Source organism: Camarhynchus parvulus, unplaced genomic scaffold (genome assembly GCF_901933205.1).
Source record: "Camarhynchus parvulus unplaced genomic scaffold, STF_HiC, whole genome shotgun sequence".
Classification (NCBI taxonomy): domain Eukaryota; kingdom Metazoa; phylum Chordata; class Aves; order Passeriformes; family Thraupidae; genus Camarhynchus; species Camarhynchus parvulus.
The window spans coordinates 4,695-17,586 of record NW_022148551.1 but is presented as its reverse complement, the minus strand read 5'-3'; the positions used below and the strand labels follow the sequence as shown (position 1 = coordinate 17,586).

The window sequence follows — 12,892 nt, the reverse complement described above, 5'->3', positions numbered from 1 at the left end:
TCCCAGGTTTATTCCTGGGACAATTCCCAGGTTTATTCCTGGATTAATTGATTTAATTCCCAGATTGGTTCTCGGGACAATTCCCAGGTTTATTCCCGGGACAATTCCCACATTTATTCCCCGGACAATCAATTCCCAGGACAATCAATCCCCAGGACAATTAATTCCCACATTTATTCCCGGGACAATCAATTCCCAGGACAATCAATCCCCAGGTTCATTCCCAGGTTGATTCCCGGGACAATCAATTCCCGGGACAATTCCCAGATTGATTCCCGGGACAATCAATCAATTCCCAGAGTGGTTCCCAGGACAATCAATCAATCCCCAGACTGATTCCCGGGACAATCAATCAATTCCCAGGTTGATTCCTGGGACAATTCCCAGGTTTATTCCCGGGACAATCAATCAATCCCCAGATTCATTCCCGGGACAATCAATCAATCAATCCCCAGGCTGATTCCTGGGACAATTAATCAATTCCCAGGCTGATTCGTGGGACAATCAATTCCCGGGACAATCAATCAATCCCCAGGCTGATTAGTGGGAAATCAATCAATCCCCAGGCTGATTCCCGGGACAATCAATTCCCGGGACAATCAATCAATCCCCAGGCTGATTCCCGGACAATCAATCAATCCCCAGGCTGATTCGGGACAATCAATCAATCCCCAGGCTCATTCCCGGGACAATCAATCAATCAATCCCCAGGCTGATTCGTGGGACAATCAATCAATCAATCCCCAGGCTGATTCCCGGGACAATCAATCAATCAATCAATCAATCCCCAGGCTGATTCGTGGGACAATCAATCAATCAATCCCCAGGCTGATTCCCGGGACAATCAATCAATCAATCAATCAATCCCCAGGCTGATTCCCGGGACAATCAATCAATCAATCCCCAGGCTGATTCCCGGAACAATCAATCGATCCCCAGGCTGATTCCCGGGACAATCAATCAATCAATCCCCAGGGTGATTCCCGGAACAATCAATCAATCAATCAATCAATTCCCGGGCCAATCAATCAATCAATGCCCAGGCTGATTCCCGACAATCAATCAATCAATCAATCAATGCCCAGGCTGATTCCCGGGCCAATCAATCAATCAATCAATCGATCGATGGATCCCCGGTTTCCCGGCGCGCGGCCCGCGCTGACTCGGGCGCCGCAGTGCGCGGCGAGCTCCTCGAACGGCGCCTTCTGGAAGCGCTGCAGCAGCAGCCGGCGCCGCTCGCGCTCCTGCTCCTCCGCAGCCACGCTGTCCGCTGCGCCGCCCGCACCGCGCCGCAAAACAGGAACAGCAACAATGGGGGAGAGAACGGGGAAACGGGGACATGGCGGCGGGGAAAAGAACGGGGAAACGGGGAAATGGGGGGGGAAGAACGGAAATGGGAAAAAAAACGGGAAATGGGGAAATGGCAAATGGGAAAATGGGGGAAAAGAACGGGGAAATGGGGAAATGGCAATGGGGAAACGGGGAAATGGCAGCGGGGAAATGGCAGTGGGGAAAAGAACGGGGAAACGGGGAAATGGGGAAATGGCAATGGGGCAAAACGAAATGGGGAAATGGGGAAATGGCAGTGGGGAAAAGAACGGGAAATGGCAATGGGGAAAAGAATGGGGGGGAAATGGCAATGGGGAAAGAACGGGAAATGGCAAATGGGAAAGAACGGGGAAATGGCAGCGGGGGAAAAGAACGGGGAAACGGGGAAATGGGGAAATGGCAGCGGGGAAATGGCAGTGGGGAAACGAACGGGGAAATGGGGAAATGGCAGCGGGGAAATGGCAGGGGGGAAAAGAACGGGGAAATGGCAATGGGGAAAAGAATGGGGAAATGGGGAAATGGCAGTGGGGAAAAGAACGGGGAAATGGCAGTGGGGAAAAGAACGGGGAAATGGCAGTGGGGAAAAGAACGGGAAAAAAGAAATGGGAAATGGCAGCGAGGAAATGGCAGTGGGGAAACGGGGAAATGGGGAAATGGCAGCGGGGAAATGGCAGTGGGGAAAAGAACGGGGAAATGGCAATGGGGAAAAGAATGGGGAAATGGGGAAATGGCAGTGGGGAAATGGGGAAATGGCAGTGGGGAAAAGAACGGGAAATGGCAGAAAAGAATGGGGAAATGGCAATGGGGAAAAGAACGGGGAAATGGGGAAATGGCAGTGGGGAAATGGGGAAATGGCAGCGGGGAAAAGAACGGGGAAAATGGGGAAATGGCAATGGGGAAAAGAACAGGGAAAAGAATGGGGAAATGGGGAAATGGCAGTGGGGAAACAGCAATGGGGAAATGGGGAATGGCAGTGGGGAAAAGAACGGGAAATGGGGAAATGGGGAAATGGCAATGGGGAAAAGAACGGGAAAAGAATGGGGAAATGGGGAAATGGCAATGGGGAAAAGAACGGGGAAATGGGGAAACAGGCAATGAGGGAAATGGGGAAATGGCAATGGGGAAATGGGGAAATGGCAATGGGGAAATGGGGAAATGGCAATGGAAATGGGGAAATGGCAATGGGGAAATGGGGAAATGGCAATGGGGAAATGGGGGAGAGAACGGGGAAAATGGGAAAAATGGCAATGGGGAAAAGAACGGGGAAATGGGGGAAAGCAATGGGGAAATGGGGAAATGGGGAAAAGAATGGGGAAATGGGGAAAATGGCAATGGGGAAATGGGGGAAACGGCAATGGGGAAATGGGGAAAATGGCAATGGGGAAATGGGGGAAAGAATGGGGAAATGGGGAAAAGAATGGGGAAATGGGGAAAATGGCAATGGGGAAATGGGGAAAATGGCAATGGGGAAATGGCAATGGGGAAATGGGGAAAAGAATGGGGAAATGGGGAAAATGGCAATGGGGAAATGGCAATGGGGAAATGGGGAAAAAGAATGGGGAAATGGGGAAATGGCAATGGGGAAATGGGGAAATGGCAATGGGGAAATGGCGGAAAGAATGGGGAAATGGCAATGGGGAAATGGGGAAAAGGACTGGGGAAAAATGGGGAAAATGGCAATGGGGAAAATGGGGGAAAGAACAGGGGAAACAGCAATGGGGAAAGGACGGGGAAATGGGGAAAAGAATGGAGAAAACAGCAATGGGGAAAAGAACGGGGAAATGGAGAAAACAGCAATGGGGAAAATAGGGAAAAGAACGGGGAAATGGAGAAAAGAACAGGGAAAATGGGGAAAAGAACGGGGGAAAAGAATGGGGAAATGGGGAAAACAACGGGGAAATGGGGGGAAGAACAGAGAAAATGGGGAAAAGAACGGGAAAATGGGGAAAAGAATGGGGAAAAGAACAGGAAAAATGGGGACAAGAACAGGGAAATGGCAATGGGAAAATGGGGGAAAGAACAGGGAAAATGGGAAAAACAGCAATGGGGAAAGAACGGGGAAAATGGGGAAAAGAACAGGGAAATGGGGAAAATGGCAATGGGGAAATGGGGAAAAGAATGGGGAAAAAATAGGGAAAATAATGCAGAAACAGCAATGGGGAAAATGGAGAAAAGAATGGGGGAATGGGGAAAAGAACAGGGGAAAATGGGGAAAAGAATGAGGAAATGGCAATGGGGAAATGGGGAAAAGAACGGGAAAAATGGAGAAAATGGCAATGGGGAAAAATGGGGAAAAGAACGGGAAAAATGGAGAAAACGGCAATGGGGAAATGGGGAAAAGAACGGGAAAAATGGCAATAGGGAAATGGGGAAAAGAACGGGGAAAATGGCAATAGGGAAATGGGGAAAAGAACGGGGAAAAAATGGAGAAAATGGCAATGGGAAAATGGGGAAAAGAACGGGGAAAATGGCAATAGGGAAATGGGGAAAAGAACGGGGAAAATGGAGAAAATGGCAATGGGAAAATGGGGAAAAGAACGGGGAAAATGGCAATAGGGAAATGGGGAAAAAATCGGGGAAAATGGCAATAGGGAAATGGGGAAAAGAACGGGGAAAATGGCAATAGGGAAATGGGGAAAAGAACGGGGAAAATGGAGAAAATGGCAATGGGGAAATGGGAAAAGGAATGGGGAAAAGAACAGGGAAATGAATGGGGAAACAGCAATGGGGAAAATGAGAAAAATAATGGGAAAAATGGGGAAACAGCAATGGGAAAATGGGAAAAAGAACGGGGAAAATGGAGAAAACGGCAATGGGGAAATGGGGAAAACAACGGGGAAAATGGGGGAAAGAATGGGGAAACAGCAATGGGGAAATGGGGAAAAAAAACGGAAAAATGGGAAAAACGGCAATGGGGGAAAGAACAGGGAAAATGGGAAAAAGAACGAGGAAAATGGGAAAACCAGCAATGGGGAAAATGGGGAAAGGAATGGGGAAAATGGGAAAACCGGCAATGGGCAAAATGGGAAAAAAATGTGAAAAATGAGAAAAATGGCAATGGGAAAAATGGGGAAAAGAACGGGAAACATGGGAAAAATAATGTGGAAAATAGTAAAAACAATGGGAAAAATGGGGAAAAGAACAGGGAAAACAATGGGGAAACAGCAATGGGGAAAACGGGGAAAAGAATGGGGAAACGGAAAAATAATGTGAAAAATGGGAAAAACGGCAATGGGGAAAATAGGAAAAGGAATGGGGAAAAGAATGGGGAAACAGCAACGGGGAAAATGGGAAAAACAATGGGAAAAAAGTGAAAACCAATGGGAAAATGGGGAAAAAATGGGGAAAATGGGAAAAAGAATGGGAAAAATGGAGAAAACGGCAATGGGGAAATGGGGAAAAGAATGGGGAAAACGGGAAAAACAGCAATGGGGAAAAAGAGAAAACAGCAATGGGGAAAATGGGAAAAAGAATGGGAAACATGGGAAAAATAATGTGGAAAATGGGAAAAACGGCAATGGGGAAAATGGGAAAAGGAATGGGGAAAAGAATGGGGAAAGAGCAACGGGGAAAATGGGAAAAACAATGGGAAAAAAGGTGAAAAGGGGAAAATGGGAAAAAGAACGGGAAAAAATGGAGAAAATGGCAATGGGGAAATGGGGAAAAGAATGGGGAAAATTGGGAAAAGAAAATGGGAAATGGAGAAACAGCAAATGGAAAATGAAAACAGCAAAAATGGGAAAAAATCGGCAATGGGGAAAAATGGGAAAAATGGGGAAAAAATGGGAAAATGGAGAAAACAATGGGGGAAACAATGGAAAAAATGGGAAAAACAATGGGGAATCAGTGGGGGAAACAATGGAAAAATGGGGAAAATAATGTGGAAAACAACAGGGAAAATAACAGGGAAAAATAGGGAGAAAAATGGGAGAAAAATGGGAAAAAAAGGGGGAAATTAGTGGGGGAAACAAAGGGGAAAAAACTCAGGAAAAATTGGAAAAACAATGGGGAAAATGGGGAAAACAACGGAGAAAAAGGGGGAAAACCATGGGGAGAACAGCAATGGGAACAACAAAGCCCCAAAAGATTCCCAATCAATTCCCAAAAATCCCACCCAAAAAAAACCCCTAAAAATCCCAAAGAATTCCCCAAAATCCTTAAAAAAACCCCCCAAAACTCCACAAAAATAACAAAAAAAATTCAAAGAAATTCCCAAAAAATACCACCCCAAAATCCCAAAGAAGGCCCAAAAATCCTTTAAAAAATCCCAAATTACCCCCCCAAAAACCCCCCACAAAATTCCCCCCAAAACCACAAATAATTCCCAAAAATCCTTTAAAAAACCAAAAAAATCTGCCCCAAGAAACCCCTGAAAAATTCCCCTCAAAACCCCATAAAAATCCCCAAAATCCCCCTCTAAAATCCCCCCAAAATCCTTTAAAAAAACCCCAAAAATCCCCACCAAAACCCCACGCAAATTAAAAAAAAATCTTAAAAAATCAAAAGAATTCCCCAAAAAAGCCCAAAAAACCCCCCAAAATTCTTAAAAAATGCCAAAAAAACTCCTCCAAAAACCCCACAAAACCCCCAAAAACTTAAAAATCCCAAAAAATCCCCAAAAATCCCCAAATCCCCCTCACCGATGGCCTTTTTCAGGGTCTCGTAGGTGATTTCCTCAGCCGGGGCTCTCTGGAAAACAAAATCTGGGATGAGATTTTGGGAAAATCCCAAAAAAATCCCCCAAAAATTCCCCAAAATCCCAAATCCCACAAAATGCCCCAAAAAATCCCAAATTCCTTAAAAAGCCCCAAATGCCAATGCTGGGGAAATGCAAAAAAACCCCGAAATGTCCTAAAACAGCAAAATGCTGGTAAATCCCCCAAAAATCCGAAATCCCCCGCAAAACACCAAATCCCAAGGAAAAAAACCCAAATCCCCCCAAAAAGAGTCAAATCCCAAAAATCCCCCCAAAAAAACCCCACCAAAATCCCCCAAAAGTTCTACCTCCAGAATAAAGCCCAAACCCTACACAAAAACCACAAATCCCCCCAAAAATCCCAATTCTGGGAAAATCCCAAAAAAACCCCAAATTCCCCCCAAAACCCAAAAAAATCCCAAATCCAGAAAAAATCCCCAAATCCCAAAAAACCCCGAAAAACCCCAATGACAGGGAAATCCCAAAAATCCCAAATTTTCCCCCCAAAAAACCCAAAATCCCCCAAAGATCCCAAATTCCCCCAAAAAATCCCAATGCCAGGAAAATCCCAAAAATCCCAAAATATCCCAGTTCTGGGAAAATCCCCCAAAAACCCCAAATCCAGAAAAAAATCCCCAAATCCCCAAAAAATCCCCAAAATTCCAATCCTGGAAAATCCCAAAGAAAGCCCCAAATAACCCCAAATCCCAATTCTGAGAAAATCCTCAAAAAATCTCAAAAACCCCCAAAACCCCAATGCCAGGGAAATCCCAAAAATCCCAAATTCCCCCAAAACCCCCAAAAATCCCAAACAATCCCAGTTCTGGGAAATCCCCAAAAATCCCAAACAAAAAATCCCCAGTTCCTGGGAAATCCCCAAAACCCCAAAACCAGAAAAAAAACCCCAATGCCAGGAAAATCCCAAAAAACCCCAAATTTCCCCCCCAAAAAACCCAAATAATCCCGAAACATCCCAGTTCTGGGAAAATCCCCAAAAAACCCCAAATCCAGAAAAAATCCCCAAATCCCAAAAAACCCCAAAAACCCCAAATACCCAAAAAAATCCCCAAAAATTCCAGTCCTGGAAAATCCCAAAAAAACCCCAAATTTCCCCCCCAAAAAACCCAAAATCCCAAATCTGGGAAAATCCCCCAAAACCCCAAAATAGCCCAAAAAATCCCAAATCCCCCTAAATCTCCCCAAAAATCCCAATGGCAGAAAAATCCCAAAAACCCCAAATTTCCCCCAAAAACCCCAAAATCCCAATTCTGGGAAAATCCCAAAAACCCCCAAATCCCCCAAAAACCCCAAAGCCAGGATTTTTATGGTTTCTTTAAATTTTTGGGGATTTGGGGGGGATTTTTTTGGTTTTTGGAGGAATTTTGGGGGAGATTTTTGGGGAGAGGCAATTTTTGGGATTTTATTTTGATTTTTTGGGGGGATTTTGGGGGAATTTTGGGGTTTTTGGAGATTTTTTTGGCATTTTGGGGAATTTTTTGGTACTTTTGGGGGAATTTTTGGAGATTTTTTGGGGGATTTTTTAGGATTTTGGGCATTCCTCAGAACAGAGGTGACAGAAATCTGGGAATTCTGGAATTTTCTGGGAATTCTGGAATTTTCTGGGAATTTCTTGGGATTTTTGGGGAATTTTTTGGGATTTTTAGGGATTTTTTAGGATGTTTTCCTGAGTTTTTAGGGTTTTTTGGGGGGATTTTTGGGGAATTTTTTTCAGATTTTTTCTTAATTTTTGAGGGATTTTTTAGGGATTTTTTGGGGTTTTCTTTGGGATATTTTGGGGAATTTTTGGGAATTGTTTGGGATTTTTAGGGTTTTTTTTAGGATGTTTCCCTGGGTTTTTAGGTTTTTTTTTTTTTTTTTTTTTTGGGGGAATTTTTCTGGGATTTTTGTGGGAATTGTTTGAGAATTTCTGTGGGAATTTCAGGGGATTCTTTTCAAATTTTTTTCTGAATTCTTGGGAGAATTTTTAGGGATTTTTTTTTGGGGTTTTCTTTGGGGTTTTTGGGGGAATTTTGGGGGATTTTTTTTTTATTTTAAGGGTTTTTTTAGGATGTTTTCCTGGGTTTTTAGAGGGTTTTTTTGGGATTTTTGTGGGAACTTTTTGAGAATTTCTGGGGGAATTTTGGGGGAATTTTTTCAGATTTTTTCTGAATTTTTGGGGGATTTTTGTGGGAATTTTTGGGGATTTTTTAGGGATTTTTTTGGGTTTTCTTTTTGGGATTTTGGGGGGATTTTTGGGGAATATTTTGGGATTTTTAGGGGTTTTTAAGATGTTTTCCTGGGTTTTTAGGGTTTTTTGGGGAGATTTTTCTGAGATTTTTGTGGGAATTTTTTGAGAATTTCCATGGGAATTTTTAGGGATTTTTTAGGGTTTTCTTTGGGAATTTTTGAGGAATTTTTTTGGATTTTTAGGGGTTTTTTTAGGATGTTTTCCTGGGGTTTTAGGGATTTTATTTGGGATTTTTGTGGGAATTTTTGGGAATTTCTGGGGGAATTTTGGGGGCAGTTTTTTCAGATTTTTTCTGAATTTTTGGGGGATTTTTCAGGGATTTTTTGGGGTTTTCTTTGGGATTTTGGGGGGGATTTTTGGGGAATATTTTGGGATTTTTAGGGTTTTTTAGGATGTTTTCCTGAGTTTTTAGAGGTTTTTGGGGGGATTTTTGGGGGAATTCTTTGGGATTTTGGGGGGATTTTTTTGGGATTTTTTAGGATGTGTTCCTGGGTGTTTAGGGGTTTTTTGGGAATTTTGGGGGGAATTTTTGGGGAATTTTTTCAGATTTTATTCTGAATTTTTGGGAGATTTTTTAGGGATTTTTTGGGGTTTTCTTTGGGAATTTTTTTGGATTTTAAGGGTTTTTTTAGGATGTTTTCCTGGGGTTTTTTGGGGATTTTCGTGGGAATTTTTGGAGCATTTCCATGGGAATTTTGGGGGAATTTTTTCAGATTTTTTCCAAATTTTTGAGAGATTTTTTGGGAATTCTTGGGAATTTTTTAGGGATTTTTTGGGGTTTTCTTTGGGATTTCTTAAGGAATTTCTGGGAAATTTTTTGGGATTTTTAGGATGTTTTCCTGAGTTTTTAGGGGTTTTTTGGATTTTTGTGGGAATTTGGGATTTTTTTGGGGGAATTCTTTGGAGGATATTTTGGATTTTTGGGGAGATTTTTCTGGGATTTTTGGGGGAATTTTTGGAGAATTTCCGTGGGAATTTTGGGAGAATTTTTTCAGATTTTTTTCTGAATTCCTGGGAGATTTTTTGGGAATTTTTGGGGAATTTTAGGGATTTTTTGGGGGTTTTCTTTGGGATTTTTGGGGAAATTTTTGGGGAATTCTTTGGGGAATTTTAGAGGAGTTCAGGAGTTTTTTTTAGGATTTTTTTTAGGGATTTTTTGGGGTTTTCTTTGGGATTTTTTGGAGAATTTTTGGAGAATTTTTGGGGAATTTTGGAGGATTTTTAGGGATTTTTAGGATGTTTTCCTGAGTTTTTAGGGGTTTTTTTGGATTTTTGGGGAATTTGGGATTTTTTGGGGAATTCTTTTTTTTTGATTTTTGGGGAGATTTTTCTGGGATTTTTGTGGGAATTTTTGGAGAATTTCTGTGGGAATTTTGGGAACTTTTTCAGATTTTTTCTGAAGTCTTGGGAGATTTTTGGGGAATTTTGGGGGATTTTTTAACGGATTTTTTTGGGGTTTTCTTTGGGATTTTTGGGGGGAATTCTTTGGGATTTTTTGGGATTTTGGGGAGATTTTTCTGGGATTTTTGTGGGACTTTGTGGAGAATTTCTGTGTCAATTTTGGCGGAATTTTTTCAGATTTTTTCTGAATTCTTGGGAGATTTTTTGGGAATTTTTTGGGAATTTTTTAGGGATTTTTGGGGTTTTCTTTGGGACTTTTTGGAGAATTTTGGGGGAATTTTTGGGGATTTTTAGGGTTTTTTAGGATGTTTTCCTGAGTTTTTAGGGTTTTTTTGGGATTTTGGGGGAATTTGGGATTTTTTTGGGGGGAAATTCTTTGGAGGATATTTTGGATATTTCGGGAGATTTTTCTGGGATTTATGTGGCAGTTTTTGGAGAATTTCCGTGGGAATTTTGGGGGAATTTTTTCAGATTTGTTCTGATTTTTGGGAGATTTTTTGGGAATTTTGGGGGATGTTTTGGGGTTTTCTTTGGGAATTTTTGGGGAATTTATGGGGAATATTTGGGATTTTTAGGGTTTTTTAGGATGTTTTCCTGGGTTTTTAGGGGTTTTTTAGGGGGATTTTTGGGAATTCTTTTTTTGGGAATTCTTTGGGATTTTGGGGGTTTTGGGGGGATTTTTGGGAATTTTTGGGGAATTTTTTCAGATTTTTTCTGAATTCTTGGGAGATTTTTTGGGAATTTTTTGGGAATTTTTTAGGGATTTTTGGGGGTTTTTTTTGGGATTTTTTGGGGGAATTTTGGGGATTTTTTTGGGAATTTTAGAGGAGTTTAGGAGATTTTTTAGGGATTTTTTTAGATATTTTTAAATTCTTTACTGGATTTTTTGGGGTTTTTTCTGGGAATTTTGGGGGAATTTTGGGGGAATTTTTTCAGATTTTGTCTGAATTCTTGGGAGATTTTTTGGGGAATTGTTTTGGAATTTTTGGGGATTTTTTAGGGATTTTTGGGGGGTTTCTTTGGGATTTTTGGGGGGATTTTTGAGGAATTTTTGAGGGTTTTTAGAGAGTTTTAGGGGTTTTTTTCCAGGGTTTTCCAATTTTTGACAGGATTTTTCAATTCTTTAGAGGATTTTTTGGATTTTTGGGAGATTTTTTGGGAATTTTTGGGAATTTTTTAGGGATTTTTTGGCGTTTTCTTTGGGATTTTTGGGGGAATTTTTGGGGATTTTTTTTTAGGAATTTTAGAGGAGTTTAGGAGTTTTTTTAGGGATTTTTTTAGAGATTTTTAAATCCTTTACTGGATTTTTTGGGGATTTTTCTAGGATTTTTGTGGGAATTTTGGGGAATTTTTTTTAGATTTTTTTCTGAATTCTTGGGAGATTTTTTGGGAATTTTTGGGGGAATTTTTTTGGAATTTTTTTGGAATTTTTGGGATTTTTGGGGGGTTTTCTTTGGGATTTTTTGGGGGGATTTTTGGGGAATTTGTGAGGGTTTTTAGAGGGTTTTAGGGATTTGTTGTAGGGATTTGTTTGGGTTTTGGGGGGATTTGGGGGGATTTCAGTGAATTTGGGGCGATTCCTGACCTGCTCTCTCTCGGGGCTGTTCCTGGACTCCACCTCCACCTGCAGGGAAATCGTCTCCCCGATGCTTTTCCTCTTGCTCAGCCGATCCTCCTCTGCAAAAAATGGAGAATTTGGGGGTCAGGGAGGCAAAAAGTGCCCCAAATCGCCCAGAATTCCCCCAAAATCCAGCTGGGAATTCGGGATTTGGGATGGGAAGCAAAAAAATCCTGGAAAAAATCCGGAATTTTCCGCAGGAAAAGCCCAAAAATCCCACAAAAAAATCCCAAAATCCCTCCCCAAAAATTCCTGAAAAACCACCAAAAATATCCAAAACAATCCTAAAAATTCCCTAAAAATCTCCCCAAAAAATCTCTCAAAAAATCTCCCAAAAAAACCTAAAAAATCTCTGAAAGATCCTAAAATTCCCCAACCCCAGGAATTCCCAGAAAGTTCTGGAACGTGCAGCCTCACCTCCACTCTGGGGGCAAAATTCGGCAATGAGGAATGCCCAAAATCCCAAAAAATGCCAAAAAAACCCCCAAAAATTTCCCCCAAAAATATCCCAAAAAAATCCCCAAGAAAACCCTAAAAAATTCCTCCAAAAATTCCCCAAAAACTCCCCCAAAAATGTCGAAAAAAAATCCTGAAAATCCCCAAAAAATCCCAAAAATTCCCCAAAAAAACCTCGAAAAATCCCCGAAAAATCCCAAAAATTCCCCCCAAAATTTCCAAAAAATCAAAAAAAACTAAAAATCACCAAAAATATCCCCCCAAATCCCCCAAAAAACCCTAAAAAACCCCTGAAAAATCCCCAACATTCCCCCCCCAAAAAATCCATAAAAATGCGTAGAAAATCCCCCCAAAAATTTAAAAAAAAACCAAAAAACCCTGAAAGTCCCCAAAAATTCTGCAAAAAACACCCAAAATTACCCAAAAAATCCCTCCAAAAAACCCAAAAAATTTCCCCCCAAAAATCCTCAAATATCCCCAAAAAAATCCCCCAAAAAATCCCTGAAAGTCCCAAAAAAATCCCAAAAAATCCCCAAAAATTTCCCCAAAGTCCCCGACCCCCCCGAATTCCCAGAAAGTTCCAGAATTGGCGGAAAGTTCTGGAATTGCCGCTCTCACCTCCGCTCTGGGGGCAGAACTTGGCATTGAGGAATGCCCAAAATCCTAAGAAATGCCAAAAAGAAAACCCCAAAAATTTCCCCCCAAAAAATCCCAAGAAAACCCTAAAAAATTCCTCCAAAAATCCCCCAAAAACTCCCCCAAAAATTTCCAAAAAAAAATCCTAAAAATCCCCAAAAATATCCCCAAAAATTTCCCCAAAAAAACCCCAAAATTCCCCCAAAAATTCCCCCCAAAATTTCCAAAAAACCAAAAAAAAAATCCTAAACATCCCCAAAAATATCCCTAAAAACCCCCCAAAAAATCTAAAAAACCCCTGAAAAATCCCCAAAATTTCCCCCCCAAAATCCATAAAAATGTGTAGAAAATCCCCCCCCCAAAAAAAAAAACCCTGAAAGTCCCCAAAAATTCCACAAAAAATCCCCAAAATTCCCAAAAAATCCCTCCAAAAAACCCAAAAAATTTCCCCCCAAAAAATCCCAAGAAAACCCTAAAAAATTCCTCCAAAAATCCCCCCAAAAAAATC

General features: G+C 41.5%; 1 protein-coding gene across 1 annotated transcript; it reads right to left on the bottom strand.

Annotated features, from left to right (window-relative positions):
* Positions 1-1,106: 1,106 nt before the first annotated feature.
* Positions 1,107-12,411, bottom strand: LOC115916922 (protein EFR3 homolog B-like; the record flags this gene model as incomplete). Its single annotated transcript, XM_030970662.1, has 4 exons — positions 1,107-1,270; positions 5,970-6,018; positions 11,260-11,351; positions 12,367-12,411. Coding segments are annotated over 4 exons (350 nt in total), but the record flags the coding sequence as incomplete, so codon positions are not given.
* Positions 12,412-12,892: the final 481 nt, after the last annotated feature.